Raw genomic sequence first — 23,563 nt, forward strand, 5'->3', positions numbered from 1 at the left:
AGTCCGAGCCTTCGGTTGTCTTAAATTTAAATCCCCTCCCAAGTTATAACCTCCCTCTCTATCTGTTAACAGTTGTATGTTTCCCGGCAGCTGTTTTATAGATTTGTGCAATCTTAAAATCAGCCACATTAAACTTTAGGGTGTGCAATTTGAAATACAGTAAATTGGTATGCGCATGATAACCTACTTTGTTTACTATCCTAATTGCTCTTTTTTTGTATTGTGCTTAATGTTTGTAAGGTGGTTTTGTAGTTGTTGCCCCATACTCCAACAAAGTAATTTAAATATGACAACAATACAATTTTTTATTCAATACATGCCTTGCTTTCCCCATTACTTCAATACTAACATATTTAATATGGAGTTTCCAACAGATTTTGTAATCAGGAATCACACACAGAAATGTATTTTCGTACACTCTTTCAACATTATTAATCCCTACTTTTACTTGTATGTCAATTTTACAGTTACCAAACAACATGCGTTGGTTTTATCGAAATGTATCGATTATTTATTTAAGTCAAACCACATGTTTATCTGCTTACCCCCAGGGCATCCAAGATATAGGTGACTTTGTTTCTTCAGTAGAACTCAAATCAAGAATTTTAACTCCAACCGTTGCAGTCTGTCAGTCGTATAATGCATGTTAATGGTTACAAAATCTATGAGAGTAAAAATGCAAAGCATGCACAGACAAATCCGTATTAAACCCTGCGGCTCGTGACGACACATTGATGTTAGGGATGGGGCCGATCCGATCCGGTATCGGGATCGATACCAGCGTAATTCACGTATCGGATTTTCCCGATCCAACCTGCGGAGAAATCCGATATCCATGAGCCATGTCTGCAAATTTTCCCCAGAACAGAAAATATTAGTATCATCCACAAAGTTTAAGAGGTTTGTCACCCTACATATGCCATTTATATACATAATACATCATTTTGGACCCAAAATTGTTGAATTGTTGAATGTACGATTTTTGGATTAATATATCAAAAAAACACTAGAAAATGTTTGCTATTTTGTTGACTTGTGTACTTGCATTATCCCAAATGTTTCCAAGAATGTTTAAATCCAGAGAAATAAGCAATTTTAACCAGGACACGGACCATGCCTGTGCGTCGCTAATCAATGACATCATACCAACGTTACCCTAGATTTTCGGTTTTATTTTGTAAAAACCATGGAAACGCCAAAGACAGGTGAGCGACTGTTTGGAGACATTCATAGACAGAAAACGAATCATTGTTATATAGCTCAACACAGTTAGTCTTATTGTTTAAATGAGATGTCATAAGTAAAAGATCCTGCAGATTCTTTGTAAATGGACAGAAAATTTAAATTTAATTTAGGGCCTGCAATGTAAGAGCTGGGAACATGAGGGATTTGTAGTCAAATGAACGACTGGATGGAAAGTTATTTACTTAGTTAAGCAAATCAACTGAGAGATTTTAGATGTAATTTGAATAGCACTCAAAGCAGTACAATGCATGAAACACAGGCTTCAATTCATTTTGGCCAGGCAGGTTGCAACAAAGCCTAAAATTAAATCTGTTCATCATATAAAGGGATCATATGGAGCCCCTAAAGCAGTGGTGTCCGAACTTGGTCCTGGAGGGCCACTGTTTTGCAGAGTTTAGCTCCAACTTGTCCTAACACTCCTGCCTGGAAGGTTCTAGTTTGCCTAGTAGGACCTTGATTAAGACCTGGTTCAGGTGTGATTTAATTGGGGTTGGACTAAACTCTCTGGCACAGTGACCCTCCAATAGCAGGATTGGACACCCCTTTCCTAAAGGGACATGGCGGAGAAAAAAAAATTGAGATGGGAGGAAAAATTATAAGTCAACGATTTCACCTATAAGAAACTTTACGTTTGCTCGCAAAACCTTTACATTCCCCCAAGAACTTTTGCGTTCGCGTCATTGTAAAAAAATTAATAATCAAAGGCTAATAAAACCAAGAGATACATTTTCCTAATTTTTTAAAGGGAATTTAAACAATTTTGAGGCTTGAATTGAGCTTGAATTGAACTGATAAAACTGATCAAATTAAGGGGAAAAAAAACGATTTATTTTATCTATTTATTTTAAAAGATTTAGCTCAGTTGTGTAGTTTTATTTAGAGACACAATTGTTAGTTCCCAGTATGCTTTGCATATGGCTGAAAATTGAGAGTTAATATTGAAATTAAGTGTTATTTTATGTGTTTTTAAATGAAGGGAAACATCTGTTAATGTTTAATGTTCAGTTATGTTTGACATTTGAAAGAGTTTCTTTATGTTGAAGTTTTGACTAGATCTTATGGTTAGGTTTTGAATAATGCATGTATACTGAAATTAAAAAACATGTTGCTTTGTTCAATGAGCAATAACTTAGCTAATGCCAGTGCAGTAACAAGTTTGTTTCTGCTTGTTGCCAATGTGCTGTGCTAACAGCATACACTGTAAAATCGAATTAGTTAGACTTACTTGAAAAAAGCATGCAAACCGATTGCCTTAAAAAAACCAAGTAAAGTGAAATAGGAATAGTATGTTGTGCTAACAAATGCTTAATTAGTATAGTTCACTTACACAAGAGTTCTAGTGGCTAAAAAAGAACTGTAGAGAGTACTTGATCTTTTAATTTAGGTTTACTCTTGACTTAGTTTAGCTACCATAGATGTTACCATTGTTGTGTTTTGCATGCTGAATGTTGAAGTCTGTGTGTGACTCAAGCATGATCAGCTGCAATATCTTTTGTTACAAATATAGAGGGATTATATCAACTCATTTAAAAGTTCCACAGGTGTTTATGACGTAAGTGTTAGCAATACAATTGTAAATTATCGTTATATGACAAAGGAAAATATTACATAGGTTAATTTTAAGAGATGATCTTAATTTCTGACTCATTAACTATAGTTAATTATTCAGTCAGAAGCTAGGTCAACTTTTAAAAGCAACCTATTTATTACTTCTCTTCCTTTGAAACCAAATAACTGTGATTTCTTGTTGCATCGCTGCATCAGAAAGAGAGTTTTAATAATATAAATGTTCCAAGTGCTCAACCAAAGTGAACACTTATCACCATAATGGTATTTTTTTTTTTTTTTTTTTGCTTAACAAAATGGCACTCAAACCAATCAATTAATCTTAACTTGTTTTTTCTGAGTAAACAAGGAATAGTATGTGAATAGTACAGATTACTAGATTTTTTCAATTGAGTTAAGACACTAAGTAAAGTTAACTAAAAAGTGTTAGTTAGAATCACTGTTGGATTTTACAGTCTATTAATTGTATAACGTAAGTCAAATATAAACAGGTCATTTCTATTCCACTAATTTATACCCTTTTTTGGACCAATATTTTTTTTTAAGTCAACTTACAATAACTAAGCACATTTCACTTAGACTAAATAATTAAGGAGATTTTACATGATTTATGCAGGTAGATTCCATTAAAAACAAGCCTTAAAAACTACTCAAAAATATTATGTGTAATATTTTTACCATAATTTTAAGTAAATAGCACATAACATTTTTTACAGTGTTGCAAAATGTTTTGCGTTCCCCCAAGAAACTTTATGTTCACTGGCAAAACCTTTTGAGCTCTTTGCAAGCGAACACAAAGTTTCTCGCCAGTACGCTAACGTTTTTTGCGAGGGTGCGCAAAGTTTCTTGGGGAATGCAGGAGAAGGCAAAAAGCATTGACATATTTTTTCTTCCATCTCAAATTTTTGAATTGGAGCGTCAGCATCTGCAAACTCAAACATGCGTAAGTACCGATCTTTTATACCCAGGTATTTAGCATGTGATTGGATAGATAAAATTAAAGTGACATGACAATTAAGTCTTCCCGGCAGAACTTATGCTAAAGCTTCCATGGACAGAAATCTCTCAGATTTCATTAAAAATATCTTAATTTGTGTTTCGAAGATGAACCTTTTATTGATTGATGCATTGTATGTCCATTAAATTAACTTGCATTGGCTTTTTGATGTCATGTTCATGTGAGACACATATGATTGCACCTGCTTGGACTTGAGAAAGTGAAAAGATGTGTTGAAGTCGGTTGGCGGGAGGAGCCAGAGCCAAACCACTTTAAACCTCAATCACAACTCTACTCGGAGTAGGATGGAACCTCAACATGGGAGTGGCATTTAACTAATCATGCAGGTTTATTTGGACTTGCCAGTTTAGGGACAGAACAACAAAAAGCAGGTGTGATTGCAGAGTGTATGTGAATATCAAAGTTTTACTTTAAAAATTGTTATTTGTACTGATGGATTTTGATAATATATAGTATAACCTAATCTAATCGTGTTGTTCTGTTTCTGTGTTCTATAAAACTGTATGTCTGTTTTAATATTAATGTCTGATTCATTTCATTTTGTGTCAAGCTAATTTGTAGTGTTTTTTAGACTTCTCATTTGTTGAAATTGTGGACTGTTCAGCAACAATGTCAGGCTCCATGTGGCTCATTCCATTTCTGAGTAAGTAGTACACTACACATTTAAGATAATGCTAGTATTTTTAACACTTTGTAATTTTTTCTGATTAAGTTCTAGGCAATGTCATTTCAAGTACGTCTCAATCAATCAGACTGGCTAATGGCAACAACTCTTGTTCTGGACGAGTGGAGGTTTTCTTTTACAATCAGTGGGGGACCGGTCAGTGGGGAACCGTGTATGATGATGGCTGGGATCTGGCAGATGCTGCAGTGGTGTGTAGAGAGATGGGATGTGGAGATGCCGTAGAGGAAAAGACTGCTGCTTATTTTGGACAAGGTGCAGGAGAAGTACTAATGGGGAGTGTAAACTGTGTTGGAAATGAGGCCAAACTGAGTGCCTGTGCATCTCAAAAATTGGGAATATATTACCATTCAAAGGATGCAGGAGTCATCTGTAACTGTAAGCCAAAAACTATCATCTAGTTTTCAGTAAAATATTTAAACATTCTTAAATCAAGATACATTTATTTGAGAAGCAAAATGACAGAAGATATAAAGTCTTGTTTTCTAAAAAAAAAAAAAGATCAAAATTATGGTTAAAACAATGAGAATATCTGCCAATGGGGTAAGAAAAATATAACTAGTTTTTCCCATTTGAATAGTTTTTTTTCCCCAGTGTTAATTTTGACAGCACATTTGATTTAGTTTTGGTCATTGTCTTTTGTCTAAAATGATATTTAGTTATAGTCATATATAAGTCACCTGAATTGTTTTAGTCGGCTAAATATCAAGTAAATAAGTTTTTTTTAATGGTTTTAGTTGACTATTATAATCCTGATACGTTATGGAATAATGTGTGTAAAATACTGTTCTTAGTCTTTCCTCCTGACTATGAATTAAATGGGAGGGAAATTAAATGCAGTTTATTGTGTAACCAAAATGTATTTATAATGCATGACATTTAATTATTAACAAGCTTGAAATAAACCGTGACTCTTTTTAAAAAAAAAATGTATGTCTACGCCTTACTATTGCATTTACAGGCTGCTCATTCAAGTTCAGATGAGGGAGATAAAATACACATTGTTACAACCGTCTAAAACATATTAACATCGTAAACTAAACATTGTCATTATTCATCAGCATTAGTTCATAAACAATTGCTTGGCATAAATGTGTGCTATTCATTGATTGTGACCCGCACTGAAGCACAGTTGCATGAGCCTGTAGAACCCCCATGTTTTCCCGTGGTTAGATCAGCACGTTACAATTCAAATGTGCGCACAGAAGGGACATCAGTACTGACTTCTGACTGGATCTCTTCCCCTAATCGATCATTTTTTAGCCTATTCATTGACGAAAATGTTTTTGTCATCCAAAACTGCTTTTTATTTAGTTGGCGTCTCGTTTTCGTCAGTGATGTCATTGAGTAGCCTGGATACTAGCCAGCCGAACTTAGCCCCGCCCTCAACATTTCAGGTCAGGAAATTCAGGGCTTTATATGATGATGGACAGATGATCAATAGTAACGTAATCACTGTACGAGGTCTCAGCGGAACAAGATTTTTCCAAATTTGTGAGTGTTTTCAAACTGATGGATGTTTATAAATCACGCAATGAAAATTATCCCCTTCACCCGACTTTTTGCTTCAAGTGTTCACACTTATTTTTAAAGCATTTTTTAGACAAAATATCTTAAGTAATTTTGCTTCTGAGTCTTGATTTAAGATTGTTTAGATATTTGTACTGTAAAACAAGTCAAAATACTAAGTGTTGCAGTGTTTCTAATATTTATGTTTTGTGCAATTAAATTCATTAATATATGTCCTCTGTGTGGAAATTAGCCCTTGTCAGATTGGTGAATGGCAGTAACTCCTGTTCTGGGCGAGTGGAGGTTTTCCAAGACGGTCAGTGGGGAACAGTGTGTAATGATGGCTGGGATTGGTATGATGCTGCAGTGGTGTGTAAAGAAATGGGCTGTGGCGAAGTTTTCGAGCAAAGGAGCGGTGGTTATTTTGGCCAGGGATCAGGGCGAGTATGGCTAAGTGATGTGCAGTGTTATTACTACTCTCACTCTACACTGAGACAATGCACTTTACAGGGATGGGGACAAAACTCATGTGGACATGAGAAGGATGCTGGAGTTGCCTGTCGCAGTGAGTACAAACTTTTATGCAACATTTTTAGGGTGATGTGCAGCATTTGTGGCATGCGGTTAATTAACACAGAAAATAATTTCTTATCCGTCCTGTGTTTTTGCAGCAGGATGCCAAGTAGGGAAGCTTGCATTTTTCTTAAAGGACTAACATGAATTATTGAGTAACTCATAATGTGTGTGTGTTTAAAGGGATAGTTCACCCAAAAATCAAAATTTGATGTTTATCTGTTTACCCCCAGGGCATCCAAGATATAGGTGACTTTGTTTCTTCAGTAGAACACAAAGGAAGATTTTTAACTCCAACTGTTGCAGTCTGTCAGTCGTATATTGCATGTGAATGGTTACAAAATCGATGAGAGTAAAAATGTGAAGCATGCACAGACAAATCCGTATTAAACCCTGTGGCTCGTGACGACACATTGATGTCTTAAGCAGTGTTGAGGAAAGTTACTTTGACAAGTAATGCATTACAATATAGCGTTACTCCCTTAAAAAGTAACTAATTGAGTTACTTAATTACTTTTTAAGAAAAGTAATGCGTTATGTTACTTTTGCGTTACTTTTTCTCACCTGGTCTGGGCTTGTTTTTTGTTGTTTTTTGTAACAAAAAAGTTATATTTTCGTGCAAATGTAAAGACCTCTTCATACCAAAATTGAAATAATAAGCCTCAGGCTGAGGTAAAAATGCAAATTCACGCATGAACAGTAGAGGGCGCAGCTCTGCTGTGCTGCAATTCTGGATAATGGAAGAATAGGACGCAGGAGGAAAAAAGTTTTACCAATAAAAAAAAATATATATATATATAGTAATTTTTGCTCATGGTTTAACTGAATCATCAAAGGTCAACAGCAAGACATTGGACAATAAAGGTAGATTAAATGCATACAAATATTTGTTTTATTTAACATTTAATTATTGGAGGTTTGCATAGAACTCTGATTTTGCATTTGACTGATTTTATTCATTTTGAGGAGTATTGCATCTTTATTGTGCAAGTGAGATAAATAAATGCTCACATTTAGTCTAGAATTACAATAACCATCATGTTTACACACAACACCTCTGCACTTACTCTCGATTTTTCTCAACATGGGGGCAGGAGAGCTGATAGTCAAATAAATGTGAAAAAGTAACTCAGATATTTTGTTGTAAATTTGAAAAGTAATGCGTTACTTTACTAGTTACTTGAAAAAGTAATCTGATTACGTAACTCATGTTACCCCAACTCTGGTCTTAAGACACGGAACGATCATTTTGTGCGAGAAACCGAACGGCATTCATATAATTTTTTTACCTCTAATACACCACTATGCCCAACCGCCTTGAGCCCGCTGTACACGATCTGGCGTAGTTTACAGTGTACAGACCTCACTCACCGGAAGTGAGAGCGCACTCAAGGCCGTTAAACATAAGCAGATAAACATCAAATGTTCATTTTTGGGTGAACTATCCCTTTAAGTTCATGGGTAAATTAATAATTTTGCTGTCAATCATGCATTTGAGACAAAACTACCAACATAATCCCAGATGATAAGTCTTATATATGCATGAATCTGAGAAAGCGCATCAGATATAATACACTGACAACAGCTCTCATGACATTATTTAGGCAAAATTCAGTTTGAAAATGGCATCGATGCTTGTTCTGGACGAGTGGAGGTTAACTATAACGGTCAGTGGGGAACCGTGTGTGATAATGGCTGGGATCTGGCAGATGCTGCAGTGGCGTGTAGACAGATGGGATGTGGGGATGCTGTTGAGGCAAAGACTGCTACTTATTTTGGACCGGGTTCGGGAATAGTATGGTTGGATGATGTCAACTGCACTGGAAATGAGCCCACACTCGGTGCCTGTGAGTTCAAAAAATCAGGAGTGAACAATGATTTACATTTAAATGATGCTGGAGTCATCTGTCAGGGTAAGTCGCTGCAATTTAATGAAATCAACAGCTTTGTGTATGTTCCTTCCATTTCCTTGCATCTAAGACTATATGAGATTATGAACTGAAAAGAAAATATTGTCACTGTACAAGTGAGTTTGCTTGTTTGTTTTCCTTCTCTCTGTCTGGCCATCAGCTCTTACTAAGCTGGTGAACGGCACTGACCCTTGTTCTGGGAGAGTGGAGGTTTTTTATGATGGCCGATGGGGAACGGTGTGTGATGATGGCTGGGATCTGTCAGATGCTGCAGTGCTGTGTAAAGAACTGGGCTGTGGAAATGTTATAGAGGCAAGGACTGCTGCTTATTTTGGACAGGGATCAGGGCCAGTATGGCTAAGTGGTTTACAGTGCACCACTGACTCTATGGTGAGGAACTGTAATTCACAGGGATGGGGGATAAACACCTGTGGACATGAGAAGGATGCTGGAGTCTCGTGTCAGCGTGAGTACAAAACCTTTAGGGGTGTCCCCAACTAAGGATTTACATAGTCAAATCTGAATCGGGGTGTACAGAACATCACACAAAGATATAGAATAAAATGTATAAAACATTTTGGATCAATAAACCTAAAAAATAACAAGTAAATAACAGCAAAAAGAATCAGAATCGCCTTGTGAGCAGAACAAATACTGTGCAAAATGTGCAAAAAACTAGAGTGGCAGTTTTTTTAGCTAAACATATCCGAGGCAATCAAAAATCTAATTCGAACCGGCTGAAATGTTTTAAATTCACTTGTACCCTACCTGTATGTATAAAAAACTCCAGTCTTCTACTCTGCCTATGTCCATTTGAGTCTTTACAAATTGTGTGCGAGGAAAACTGAATGTGAAATCAGACACTAGCCCATTTCACACAGCAGTCCTGGGAAATTGCCAGTGTTGTGGAGAATTCTGACCCCGGCAAATTATTACCCCCCTAGTATTGGTAGGTTTAGGGAGTATGAGGTCTCTGCGGAACAAAAGTGGGCGTTCCTAAATTTGTGGTCGTTTTCAAACTGATGGGTGTTTATAAATCACTCAATGAAAATGATCCCCTTCACCCGACCCCACCCCTAAACCCTGTGACCACACTGTGACGTAGGCAAATCAGGTAGCTGTGGAAAACGCCCCTCTGTTTATGGCCTCGCCCACAGATCTGGTAACACCTATTACTATCCTGCAGAGACCTATACTTGGGTTTAGGATTTAAGGATTTAGGGAACTTTCCCCAGGAACTAGGGACTTCGGGGTGGTACTCGGTGGGTTTTCGACCGCAGGAACCTGGGTCTAAATAAAGTTCCGGGTAAAGATTTCCCCCTCAAAACAGCCCTGCTCGCGAGGTAGTACTGTTTCAAAGTTCAAGACCTTTCAGGGGTGGGACTCAGGCGCTGAACATGCGGATTGGTTCACGCAGCATTTTATTTCAACCTAAAAGTGTGGTGCGGTGCGTGCAGTAAGAGTTGTTTGCTATTCGAATCAACAATGGAGTTAAAAAAAACCCAACGGACCAACGTCAAGGTTCAGGCTTTATTAAGCTTATATGTGAAGGACGAAATCCAGTGGGCTCTGGAAAGCCGTTCACAATCCTATGTCACCGGACTAATCTTCATGATACTTTAGACCGCGGTGGAAACGCAGACAGCAGCAGGTCTGAGGGAAAAATAATTCCTGGAACAAATTGTTCCGGGTCATTTCGGTGGAAATGGTGCTTATGTGTGAAAAGGGGCTATTGAGCACCCCCATATAGCCAAAATGGCATGACCCTCATTTCATAACACCTCTGTGAAGATTCGACTGTGGGATTGGTAGTCGCTTATCGAATCTTCGACTATTTGGGGTCACCCCTAAAAACCTTGTACACAAAAATAACATTATCTTAACTTCGAGTAATCAAACTTTGAGTTGATCCAAAACTCTTGTTTTGTTTTTTTGTGGACATTAGCTAACATTAGACTGGTGAATGGCAACAACTCTTGTTCTGGACGAGTGGAGGTTTTCTATAGCGGTCAGTGGGGAACGGTGTGTGATGATGGCTGGGATCTGTCAGATGCTACAGTGGTGTGTAGAGAGATGGGATGTGGAGATGCTGTAGAGGCAAAGACTGCTGCTTTTTTTGGACAAGGATCTGGACTTGTATGGCTAAGTGATTTACAATGTTCTAACACTGAATCACGACTGCGAGACTGTAAATCAAGTGGTTGGGGAAAAGGCAGCTGTGGACATGACAAAGATGCAGGAGTTATCTGTCAGGGTGAGTTCAAACTGCAGCCCTGTTGCTAATATAAAAAAATGAACAGCATACTTTACATCCCTTGCATACAATGTAGTCAGTATAATTCTAGAATGATTGTATATTTGCATCAAGCACAAACTGCGTATATAATATATCTCCCATTCTTTGTCTGAGCATTAGATAATGTTAGGCTGGTCAACGGCACCGGCCTGTGTGGGACTGAACTGAAGATGAAATACAGTCAATTATGAATCATTGTAAAGGGAGATAACACCCTAATTATGTATTTAAATAGTTAGCATGTTTCTTTTACTTTCGTTTATGTGTCATTTAGCTTCTATCAGGCTTGTTCAGGGAAGTAACTCCTATTCTGGAAGAGTGGAGGTTCTTTATAATGGAATATGGGGAATGGTGTGTGATGATGGCTGGGATCTGGCAGATGCTACAGTGGTGTGTAGAGAGTTGGGATGTGGAGATGCTCTAGAGGCAAAGACTGCTGCTTATTTTGGACAAGGATCAGGACTTGTATGGCTAAGTGGTTTACAATGTTCTAACACTGAATCACGACTGCGAGACTGTAAATCAAGTGGATGGGGAAAAGGCAGCTGTGGACATGACAAAGATGCAGGAGTTATCTGTCAGGGTGAGTTCAAACTGCAGCCCTGTTGCTAATATAAAAAAAAAATGAATGGCATAATGTAGTCAGTATAATTCTAAAATGATTGTATATTTGCATTAAGCACAAACTGTATATATAATATATCTCCCTTCCTTTGTCTGAGCATTAGGTAATGTTAGATTGGTCAACGGCATTGGCCCCTGTTCTGGACGAGTGGAGGTTTTCAGAAATACACAGTGGGGAACAGTGTGTGATGATGGCTGGGATGCGTCCGATGCTGCAGTAGTGTGTGGACAATTGGGCTGTGGAGCAGTTTTGGAAGTAAAGAGTGCTGCTTATTATGGAAAGGGTTCAGGAACAGTATGGATGAATAATGTAAACTGTGTTGGCAATGAGTCTACATTGATGAGCTGTTCATATAACAGTATTCCAAACAGCTGTGGCCATGAGAAAGATGCCGGAGTCATTTGTGGAAGTGAGTGACAGTTAATTTATGTTAGCGAGTAAAATAATGGATCCTTTTTACAAACTGTGATGATGTGTTATCGTACGTCTAGCAAAGTTTTTTATGTTTTGATTTTTAAAGTCACCGTGAAATCAAAATGGACAACTTTATGAAATAATGCAGTATTTTTTGTTGTTGTTGTATTTTTAATCAAAGTAACGTCCCCTCCCTCTTGTATCAACATCTCTGATGGCGTGAGGGCAGGGCAACCTGTCGCTCACCTGAGATCGACCAATAGTAAACCACAATGATCCAAACATTTAATCAATTCGAAAACAAGTTCCGGCATTTTTACTCGTATATGTCACAACAGGGAAAAAACTACAGCAACTTCCATTTCATGCCAACTTTAAAAAATGTAATGTTGGCTACATTTATAGCGCTGTACTTTATTACCTTTCCCGTTTTGTTACCTTGGCATAAAATGAGATAAAACTGGTTAATGCTTGTGTTTCTAACACAATGGCTGAGGCAAATTTGACATCTTTCTCTCTTCTGACTGACATAATACATTTTTCTTTTGCAATTGGGGCAAATAGGAATGCAAAAATGATATTTGTTGTAGTTTCCCATTCACTACTATAGACGTTAACCCAACTATGAAGACTTCAGTGTCTGAGAACCCTGGAAAAATGAAAAGGGTCCATTGAGCACAACAGTAGTATTCAGCAAATAAAGATCCTATTTGTTTTAGTTAGATTGCTAATAAGCACATCCGTGCGGTTTCAAATTGCAACCTAAAATATTAATAAATAAAAAATAAAGTACCAATAAATACCCTAGATATCCATCCTACCTTTATGTTTAGAAAGGATGCAATGCCTGCATATTTGAGCAAGAAATTGAGTTTTTTCACACTTTCTCACATTCTCTCAGCTATTAAAGTCCTGTTGAGGATTGAAGGGAAGGCTAAACTTGGAGTCGACCCAAATGATGCTGAAATCCTGAATAAACTTTCAGAGGAGGTGAGAGCAGTGGGTAGAGTAACAGTGAGCTGCATCCTTCACTACTTTTTGCTGTCATCTACTGGCTGCTTGTGATACTGTTGTCTCTCTGTCTTTACGTTTGGATCTAATAGATAGGGAAGAAGCTACAAATAAATGGACAATTGTCATTGAGAACTCAGGCAGATGGAAAAGTCTTCCAAAAGAAAAAAGGAATTGCACCCTGACATTTTGGTAAGACTTTAGCATTAGCTTTAAAACGGTTTCATTTTTAATTGAATGTTTTCCACAATAATAATATACAATGATGTTGGTTTCTCAGGTCATTGCTGGCATACAGAGAAGAAAACAAGGATAATCTAACAGGAAATTGAATGCTACATCCTTCTATACTTACAATCTGACCTTTTATAAATATAATTAATAATTATCTTACAAGAGTTTTTCATACATGGCAATGCTTCATATAATATCGCTGCAATTTTTGTTTTCCTAATAACGATGAATATTTGTGTTCTGATTCTGTAATTCTGTCAGTGTTTAGATGCTTCATATCCTAAATTGCTAACCAACATTTACTTGTAATATATACAGTAATCTTGCTATAGCCAATATTGTACACATGAACCTGTCTGGACTTTTAGAATTGAATTGCAAAAATTAAATGAGTGTAGTTAATAATAATTCAGTGTGATTTATTAACATTCTTATCTAATTTATAACAAGAATCAGATACAGACTATTGTAGAGTTACAATCCAGTTTGCTTTGGTTATCAGTGTGAGAATTTCTTGGTCAGGGTATGTTGTGGAAGTTACTCAATTAACATTTGTATGATCACTAAAAATGTTGATTTCTCTGATTTACATATGTGCATTTTAAGATGTTTGAAGGCCCCCAAAAAAATCCTAAAAGTCCTAAGTGGGTAGTAAATTATTTGTCAATTAATGTGTAGCCTACACATTCATTATGAATCTTATGCCTTATATGAAGAAATCTTTGTTAGTGTTTCTTGTCCTCTCACATTGAAAGTTGCTAATTATTACATTACGTGAATCACGTAAATTATAGGGTACAGCGGGGCTTAAGGCACACCTTAAAGGATTAGTTCACCCAAAAATGAAAATTCTGTCATTAATTACTCACCCTTATGTCGTTTGACACCCGTAAGATCTCCGTTCATATTCGGAACACAAATGAAGATATTTGTGTTGAAAGCTGATGGCTGAGAAAGGCTTCAGATAGGCCTCCATTGGCATTCAGTACACTTATACTCCCAAGACCGATAAAAGGCACTTAAAATGTCGTTACAAAGTCCATCTCACCACAGTGACTCTACAATAATCTTACGATGCGACGACAATAGTTTTTGTGCGTAAAAAAAAATCAAAATAACACCTTTATCCAGCTTGTTATTGCCTTCCGCGTGTGCCTCCACGACGTATGCGCGAGAATATGACGTAGCGCCGGGGTTCGGGAATCCATGAAATGCACACTTAAGCCCCATTTTGACCACTACGCTGAGACCTAAAGCACAATCAATGTAGAATCCAACAGCTTAGACACGCGCGTCTTCCTCTGATTGTAAACAAATCGCTTCTGGGTCATCTGTCCGAACGCCGGATCTGCGTCATATTCTCGCGCATGCGTCGTGGAGGCACACACGGAAGGCAGTAACAAGTTGGATAAAGGTGTTATTTTGATTTTTTTTGCGCACAAAAACTATTGTCGTCGCATCGTATGATTATTGTAGAGTCACTGTGGTGAGATGGACTTTGTAACGATGTTTTAAGTGCCTTTTATCGGTCTTGGGAGTATAAGTGTACTGAATGCCAATGGAGGCCTATCTGAGGCCTTTCTCAGCCATCAGCTTTCAACAAAAATATCTTCATTTGTGTTCCGAATATGAACGGAGGTCTTACGGGTGTCGAACGACATGAGGGTGAGTAATTAATGACAGAATTTTCATTTTTGGGTGAACTAACCCTTTAAGAAAAATGTGCTTTTCACTACTCCTATAGTGTATGATATACAGAAAAATATATATGTTTGTATTGAACATTTATGGAGCAACAGATTTTGTGTGAAAATAAATCATAAAAGTGTTTTATTTTATTTAAAAACCTTAAAAATGTATTGGGTGTCGAGGGGGCCTTTTACCCCATGGAGCCCCGTTGTACCCTATAGGCCTATTTTAATTTCAAATGGCGAAATTAGACAAAAGTTTATTTGTTTGCCTGATTATTTTTGTTGGTAGTTTAACATTTCTATTCTAAAACAGCTGCCAAATATGAAATGTTTAGTTTAGCTACCTACATCTTATCTGCCACTTTATGACTGTTTACTGAAGCGTCACGCTGGAATTCGCACTCAGCAGCTTCTGTGAACATCCCGCCTACTTAGTTTGGATTGGTCATCTTAAATATTTTGACGTTGACGAACGGTGACAGACCGCAGGCAGCTCAGATGAAAAGATCATGGTGCTATGCAATATATTTGCTGCATTATAGTGGCCTAATGGTTAGAGAGTCGGACTTGTAACCGGAAGGTTGCGGGTTCGAGTCTCAGGTCCGGCAGGAATTGATGGTGGGGGGAGTGAATAACCAGTGCCCTCCTCCACCCTCAATACCACGACTGAGGTGAGACCCTTGAGCAAGGCACCGAACCCCCAACTGCTCCCCGGGCGCCACAGCAATATGGCTGTTCATGGTGCGTGTGTGTTCACTACTGTGTGTGTGCACTTGGATAGGTTAAATGCAGAGCACAAATTCCAAGTATGGGTCACCATACTTGGCCACACGTCACTTCACTTTCATATTAGACATTTATTATGTAGCCTACATATCAGGAAAAAAGGCCCGAATTGAATTAAAAATTCAAATTATTGGCCGTCATTACTTAATAGAACACTTGTTTCTTACAACAAAACTGACTTAAATTCTGGACCTTTGGCAGTCAGGGGTGGTTTATTCATTTCAGTTGCTTAGGTTTTTAAACAAGAATGAATCCACCCATGTCATGATAGTACTGTTGAGAAGCATCAGGGCTTGTGGTTGATGAGCTAGTGTCTCATTTGGCATAAAGAACGCACCAAAGTATTTTCAGGATACTTAGGCTATATGTTCGGACTACAAGAAAATCAGATCTCCAATCAGATCTTTTCAGGCAGACTGTCTGCACTATTAATTGCAAGTGATCAAAAGATCTGTATGTCCAGACATAACCAACCTATCTGCGTGGGTTGCTTTGTTAAAGAAGGCGTATCCACGTATGTGACGAGGCTTTCAAAACGAATGCAGGAAACATGGAGGTGCATCATCTCACTCTCTAAATAAAGCGTTCTGTCAAGTTGTGTGACTCCTCTTTCACACAGGAAAATGCTGAGTTGTCGTGTTAAGGGTGATGAAAAATACAATTTGAAATCCAATTTGTGCAGCCAGAGCATCCAGCCTGAGACACAGCTGAATACAATTGCTTTTCAAACCACCTCCATATGTGGTTTGTATTAGATTTGAGAAAAATATATATAAATTTCATGTGTTTTTCTGCTTCCCATCTGGGTAAAATCTGGATATGCCAAAAATCTGATTTTGGCTGGCAGGCTGAACATGGCTTTAATTGTTTTGTTAACCATTTGCAATGGGTAATGACCTGAGATAGACGCATGTATGCAATAGGAAAAGCAACCTATATTCAAAAAGGGTTTATTACATGCCCAGAAACCAGACTTTCACTTGAGACGTGGCTTCAGAAGACATGTTATAAAGCACACAAGTCATATTATGGTGCTTCTCTGTTGTTCTCTTTTGGATCTTGACAGACAGTCTTAAAGAACGAAGGATTATTTCTGAAAGGTATAATATTCAAAAGCTTGACCGTTTGCATCCTGTTAATGGGGCCTGTCAGACTAATTAGGGAGGAACAACTCATTTAAACATTCAAACAAAATGCAAACAGCCTTCTGTGTTATATGTTTGCAAGAGCAGAAGTTTTAACAGGGTTACACTTTTTGGAAACATCAAACAATACAGACCGTTCCAAAGAATGACCCCTTAAAACCAGCATTATGAACGAGAGAGAGAGAGAGAGAGAGAGAGAGAGAGAGAGAAATGTGAATATCTGAGAGACTGAGAGAGATTGTAACTGTTGTGATCAACACCTCAGTTTCTTTTACGTCTAACCTGTTTTGCATCCTTAGGTCACAGCTTCCTCTCGAGTACAAATTGCCAACTACTACACATTTTTATGTGGTTCTGCATCAATTTAAAGTCTGTTTGATACCCTTGTGGAGAATAGTTTTTCTTTGGACTAGCTGTGACTGATTCATTTTTTGTTAGTCTTTTAAATCTGCTGTTGCGTATCATTACAAGTTTTTGCACTGTCAGTTCACCACAGGAAGGGTGCTTGATTGCCCTTTTCCAACTCAAATCTTTAAAATTGTGACAGAGGTTCTTTTTTTTGTGCTTACTGCAATCACATTTAGTCCTCATGGACAAAACCAAAACTGACCATCAGCTCATGACAAGAGACAGAAAACACGACGATGAGTCCTCATGAGTGAATCAAAGCCTAAAGCTCATCGAACATCACAAGTCTCAGAGCAGATGAGAAGAGATGTTTGGATGTTTGGTTCAGGATCATAAGTCTTGTGAGAAGATCAGAGTCTCTGTCACATGCAGCTATTTTAAGTGTCAGAGGTGTGAGTGTCGCCTTCATGCAGAGTTTAGCTCCTGCCTGGAAGGTTCTTGTTTGCCTAGTAAGACCTTGATTAAGACCTGGTTCAGGTGTGATTTAATTGGGGTTGGAGCTAAACTCTCTGGGACAGTGACCCTCCAAGAGCAGGAATGGACACCCCTTTCCTAAAGGGACATGGTGGTGGAAAAAAAACCTTTACGGTCCCCCAAGATACTTTGCTTTCACTCGCAAAACCGTTTGAGCTCTGGAGGGACAGAAATCTGTCAGATTTCATGAAAAATATCTTAATTTGTGTTTCGAAGATGAACCCTTTAACCTCGGATGTACCTTAAATTAACTTGAATTGGCTTTTTGATGTCATGTTCATGTGAGACACATTAGGTGCCCCAAGTCGGTTGGCGGGAGGAGCCAGAGCCAAACCACTTTAAACCTCAAATCACAACTCTACTCGGAGTAGGATGGAACCTCAACATGGGAGTGGCATTTAACTAATCATGCAGGTTTATTTTGACTTGCCAGTTTAGGGACAGAACAACAAAAAGCAGGTGTGATTGCAGAAAGTATGTGAATATCGAAATTTTAATTTAAAAATACATTTTTGTACTGATGGATTTTGATAATATATGGTATAACCTAATCTGATCGTGTTGTTCTGTTCCTGTGTTCTATAAAACTGCATGTCTGGTTTAATATTAATGTCTGATTCATTTCATTTTGTGTCAAGCTAATTTGTAGAGTGTTTTTTTTTTTAGACTTCTCATTTGTTGAAATTGTGGACTGTTAAGCAACAATGTCAGGCTCCATGTGGCTTATTCCATTTCTGAGTAAGTGCTAACACTACAACTTTTTTTAGAGACAATGCTAGTATTTTTTAACAATTTGACTTTTTTTTAAGTTCTAGGCAATGACATTTCAAGTACGTCTCAATCAATCAGACTGGTGAATGGCAACAACTCTTGTTCTGGACGAGTGGAGGTTTTCTATAGCGGTCAGTGGGGAACGGTGTGTGATAATGGCTGGGATCTGGCAGATGCTGCAGTGGTTTGTAGAGAGATGGGATGTGGAGATGCTGTAGAGGCGAAGACTGCTGCTTATTTCGGACCAGGTGGGGGAAGCGTATTAAAAAGTAGTGTGGCGTGTTCTGGAGATGAGTCCACGCTGAGCACTTGTGCATTTAAGCATCTTACCTGTGACCATTCAAAGGATGCTGGAGTCATCTGTAACTGTAAGTTCACGGCCAAAAACTATTGTCTGGTTTTCAGTAAAATATCTAAACATTCTTAAATCAAGATACATTTATTTGAGAAGCAAAATGACAGAAAAATTATGGTTAAAACAATGCAAATATCTGCCAATGGGGTAAGAAAAATTACTATTTTTTTCCATTTGAATAGTTTTTTTCCCCCAGTGTTAATTTTGACAGCAAATTTTGATTTAGTTTTGGTCATAGTCTTTTTACTAAAATGCCATTTAGTTTTAGTCATATTTTAGTCACCTGAATTGTTTTAGTCAACTAAAATCTACAGTATATTTAGTCGACTAAAATCGAATGAGTTTAGTTTAATTGTATCGCATTAATTGAGCATTTAAGCATTACATAACCAACTGTTACTTTTGACATAATTGGTCAAGCACAAACGTACTCAAAAGAGAGCTCAAATTTTTTTTTTTAACATCTGTATAGTTTTTATACCTCAATATTTCTGTTTTAGTTAGTATGTCAGGATAAGCTAAAGTATGGAAGCATCTGTGTAGCAATATTCAATTTGCAATGCAATATGCAAAATGGCAATGCATTTCAGTATTTAAATTTACATTTTACATACCATGTGTGCAACATTTGGAGCAAAATGATAATTCAAATTGAATGATATAATTTATATTTGCTATTTCCTACACTAGTTTTAACATATAATTTAAACATATATTTTAATGCTTTATAAGTTGCAAAATAAAATGAAAATGTATTACAGAAATGATTAGACGTGTTTAACATGTTCCCTTTCAGTCGGTCACGTTTGACGTACGTCGGACGTCACCGGCGAATTGGGATCACTTCAGAGAGCCCCAATCAGCTTCGAGATATAGAGAACAGGCCAATGGGCCATTGGCGTGCGAGATTTGCATCTCGCGCTCCGCCCCGCACTGCGGGTATAAACAGGAAGCGAGAGCAGCGCACTATTGTCATTCACTTCGGAGCCAAACGGCGTTGATGAAGCAACACTGCTTTTCTAAAAGAGAGCCTATCTACAGAGAGAGATACTCCAGAGAACGAGAGGGACGCTTTGTGTTGGCGAATAGGCACAATTAGTGCGACCGATTGCTCACCGCTGCATCAGCATAACAAACTGCAGTTCTCACAGCAACTGTCGGTTTGGTGAGGGCGTTTGTCTCAGTGAGTGCAGACACAGGACTGCTCTTACCTCCTGTGTGCTGCCGCGGTCTTCCCCTGGGTGCTTCAGCACTGTTGAGCGTTTCCTCACAAAAAGAGCAACAGGGGTGTGACACTGCGTCTTTTTCAAGACGTCATTCCACCCGTACATTTCTGGATGCGGTTGTTTCCTGTCCTGACGGCCACGATCCCTCTCGCATAAACATGTTGAGACTGCGGTCGTGGGTGATCGGTGTTCTCTCAGGGGAACGGGATCACGTTGACGCGCTGTTCATCTCTCCTTCCGCATGAGGGTTTGAGTGTTCAGCGTGCCGTGTGCCGTCTAGCTACCAGGTGACAGCGTGGGTTGCTACGGCAACCCAGCGCGCGTCGCTCGGCGCCGCAGATGCGTGGTCGAGACTATGAAACCTCAAACGGGGTTGAGTCCCTTCGCTTATACCCCGATCTAGTTTCTTTTCTGGTGCACCAGAAAAGGGGCTACTTTGGCTGATAAGCCTGGGTGACCTGAGGTTTACAGTGAGGCTTCCCCCGCCGTGTACATCTCCGTGGCCCCTCCACTCCTCTATCGAATCGCAAGCATGTTGAGACTGTGTTTGTGGGTGGTCTATGCTCTCTCATGAGAGCAAAACCACGTCGGCGCTTGTTCATCTTGCCTTTTTCATAAGGGCTTGAGTGTTCAGCGCGCCTTGTGCCGTCTCACGGTCACTATCTCACATGCCTGCTGGTAGCTTACAGATGGGATTGCTGGTCCTTAAAAAAAAAAATTATGCTGAGATTCCCACTATAATAGTGGGCCCTCATGCTGAATCAGATTCATACTTGACAGCCATGCTTTCCCGGGGGGCTGAGATGTAGTGCAACGTGTAAATCGCCTTGCCTGCCCCTTGCCTTTTCCCGGATGTGCATTTGAAGGCTTTGGCATTGTGGGACTATTTGGTGCCAAAATATGGAACACCAAAAGGCCCATAATCTGTATAAAGTTTTCCTCTCTCTCACTACCCTCATCAATGGGGTGGCAGTGCCACTGGCAGGCCACCTCTTCCCTGCTTAGTGCACGAGGGTAGTTCTGAGCAGAGGTTGAGCTGCACACAGCGCTGGCCCTTGGCCAGACAATGTCCACCCTGGTCCAGAAACACCATTGACCCGGATTTGGTCAGGAGCTGCTCTTCCCCCGGAGGAGAGCCGTGTGTTAAACCATTGGTAATTCTGTTCTGCCACTGGAGTTAAAAACAGCCAGTGATACCCAAATTCTTAAGAGCAGTTCCAATACCCGTGGGTCTCGGGAGTTCGGCAATGGCAGCGTGAGACGCTACAAAGTCTCGCCGCTCTCATTCCCCTCCCCACAAGAGGGTGAGAATGGCAGTGTGTGTGACGCTACAAAGCCTTGCCGCTCTCATTCCCCTCCCCACAAGAGGGGGAGAATGGCAGTGTGTGACGCTACAAAGCCTCGCCACTCCCATTCCCCTCTTCTCAGCGGTGCGAGGACGACAGTGTGCGACGCTATGCCTCACCGCTCTTGTTCCCTGCTGAGGAAGGAGGTGAGGCAGGCCGTGTGCGACGCCACACAGCCTTGCCACGCTCAGCCCCTCCTTCAATCGGAGAGTGCGCTTGCCAGTGTACGACGCTCCCATGCGTTGTCACCCCCTGGTGCCTCTCCAAATCGCCAGCAGGGGGTGCTGGCTGTGGGGATACACATAAGCGGCCTTCCCACACTCGCACACCCCCTCAGCGGAAGCAGGTAGTGTTGCACAGCACACTCAGACCCCACTTCGGGCCGCTACCATGCCGTACGAGTCGGGTCCCTGCACGCCGCTACGCTGCCCTGCTGCGGGTACGTCTGTGGTGCTGTTGGTCAGCTAGCACGGTCACTGGGAGCCTGGCTAGTGCTTCCCAGCCCGTCTCGCCGTACCATCAGACTCGTCTTCACTTCACCTCCGTGTCGAAGGAGGACGCCCCTGTGCTCCAGGCGGAGATCGCAGTCCTACTGGCGAAGGACGCGATAGAGCCGGTCCCTCCAGCCGATATGAAGTCCGGGTCTACAGCCCGTACTTAATTGTACCCAAGAAAGCGGCGGTTATGGCCGATCTTGGATCTGCAAATTCTTGAATCGGTCCCTTAAAGAAATGCCGTTCAGAATGCTAAACGCAGAAACGCATCTTCAGGTGCATCCGTCCCCAAGATTGGTTAGCAGCGATCGACCTGAAGGACGTGTACTTTCATGTCTCGGTTTTCCCTCGACGCAGACCGTTCCTACGCGTTGCGTTCGAGGGACGGGCACATCGGTACAGAGTCTTACCCTTCGGGCTGTCCCTGTCGCCCTGTTGTCCTTGACCCTCCGTGTCCAAGTGACGCTGAGATGCCGCCAAACCTTCAGCCCGTGATCGGACCCTTCGTTTTTACAGGCAAGAGTGCCTCTAGAACAAGTGTCCAGGCATGCTGTTATCTCCACGGATGCCTCAACCACCGGCTGGGGCGCCACGTACAACGGGCTTGCAGTTTCGGGTCTGTGGACGGGGCCTCAACTGCAATGGCATATCAATTGCCTGGAGTTGTTAGCAGTTCGTCTTGCACTCAGCCGCTTCAAGGAGCCGCTCAGAGGCAAGCACGTTCTGGTCCGTACGGACAGCACGGCGGCCGTTGCGTACGTCAAAGAAAACAGGGTGGTCTACGCTCCCGTCGCATGTCACAACTCGCCCGCCATCTCCTCCTTCTCTGGAGTCAGAAGCATCTGAGGTCGCTTCATGCCATTCACATTCTGGGGCTGCTCAATCGTGCAGCCGACGAGCTCTCACGTCAGCAAGTTGGTTGCAAGCTGTTGGTTGCCCTGTATTGACCCAACCGGACTTGGTTCCCAGAACTAGTGCTCCTCGCGACAGCACCTCCTTGGCCCATTCCTCTGAGGAAGGACCTCCTGACTCAGAGACGGGGCACCCTTTGGCACCCGCGTCCGGACCTCTGGAAACTCCATGTCTGGTCCCTGGATGGGACGCGGAGGTTCTAGGTGGCCTGCCACAGAATGTGGTAGACACCATCACTTCCACTAGAGCTCCCTCTACGAGGCACCTCTATGAGTTGAAGTGGAACCTGTTCGTCGATTGGTGTACTTCTCGCCGAGAAGACCCCCGGAGATGCTCGATCGGTTCAGTGCTTTCCTTCCTACAAGATGGGTTGGAGCGAAGGCTGTCTCCCTCCACCCTCAAAGTTTATGTTGCCGCTATCGCCGCAAACCATGACATGGTAGATGGTAAGTCTGTTGCGAAGCACGATCTGATCGTCAGGTTCCTGAGGGGGGCGAGGAGACTAAATCCGCCTCGCCCTCCCTCTATACCCTCTTGGGACTTAACTCTGGTGCTTACCGCACTACAGAGAGCGCCCTTTGAGCCTTTGCAGTCGGCAGTGTTGAAAATCTTGTCTCTAAAGACAGTACTCCTGACTGCATTGGCCTCTATCAAGAGGGTTGGGGACCTGCAGGCATTTTTGGTCGACGAATCGTGCCTGAAGTGCGGGCCTGGTAAGTGTCATGTAATCCTGAGACCCCGACCTGGATATGTGCCCAAGGTTCCCACCACTCCCTTCCGGGACCAGATGGTGAGCCTGCAAGCGCTGCCTTCGGAGGAGGCAGACCCAGCCCTAACTTTTCTCTGTCCGGTCCGCGCCCTGCGGACTTACG

General features: G+C 40.6%; 1 protein-coding gene across 1 annotated transcript; it reads left to right on the forward strand.

Annotated features, from left to right (window-relative positions):
- The first annotated feature begins 4,404 nt into the window (after nucleotides 1–4,404).
- Nucleotides 4,405–13,667, forward strand: LOC307127204 (scavenger receptor cysteine-rich domain-containing protein DMBT1). The gene is made up of 11 exons (XM_079818316.1): nucleotides 4,405–4,472; nucleotides 4,542–4,889; nucleotides 6,274–6,585; nucleotides 8,198–8,506; nucleotides 8,664–8,969; nucleotides 10,449–10,757; nucleotides 11,074–11,382; nucleotides 11,528–11,833; nucleotides 12,740–12,828; nucleotides 12,942–13,041; nucleotides 13,130–13,667. Exons 1-10 carry the CDS (start codon nucleotides 4,439–4,441, stop codon nucleotides 13,032–13,034), a joined length of 2,415 nt encoding a protein of 804 aa, XP_079674442.1. The 5' UTR covers nucleotides 4,405–4,438; the 3' UTR covers nucleotides 13,035–13,041; nucleotides 13,130–13,667.
- Nucleotides 13,668–23,563: the final 9,896 nt, after the last annotated feature.

Source organism: Gobio gobio (genome assembly GCF_949357685.1).
Source record: "Gobio gobio genome assembly, chromosome: 5".
Classification (NCBI taxonomy): domain Eukaryota; kingdom Metazoa; phylum Chordata; class Actinopteri; order Cypriniformes; family Gobionidae; genus Gobio; species Gobio gobio.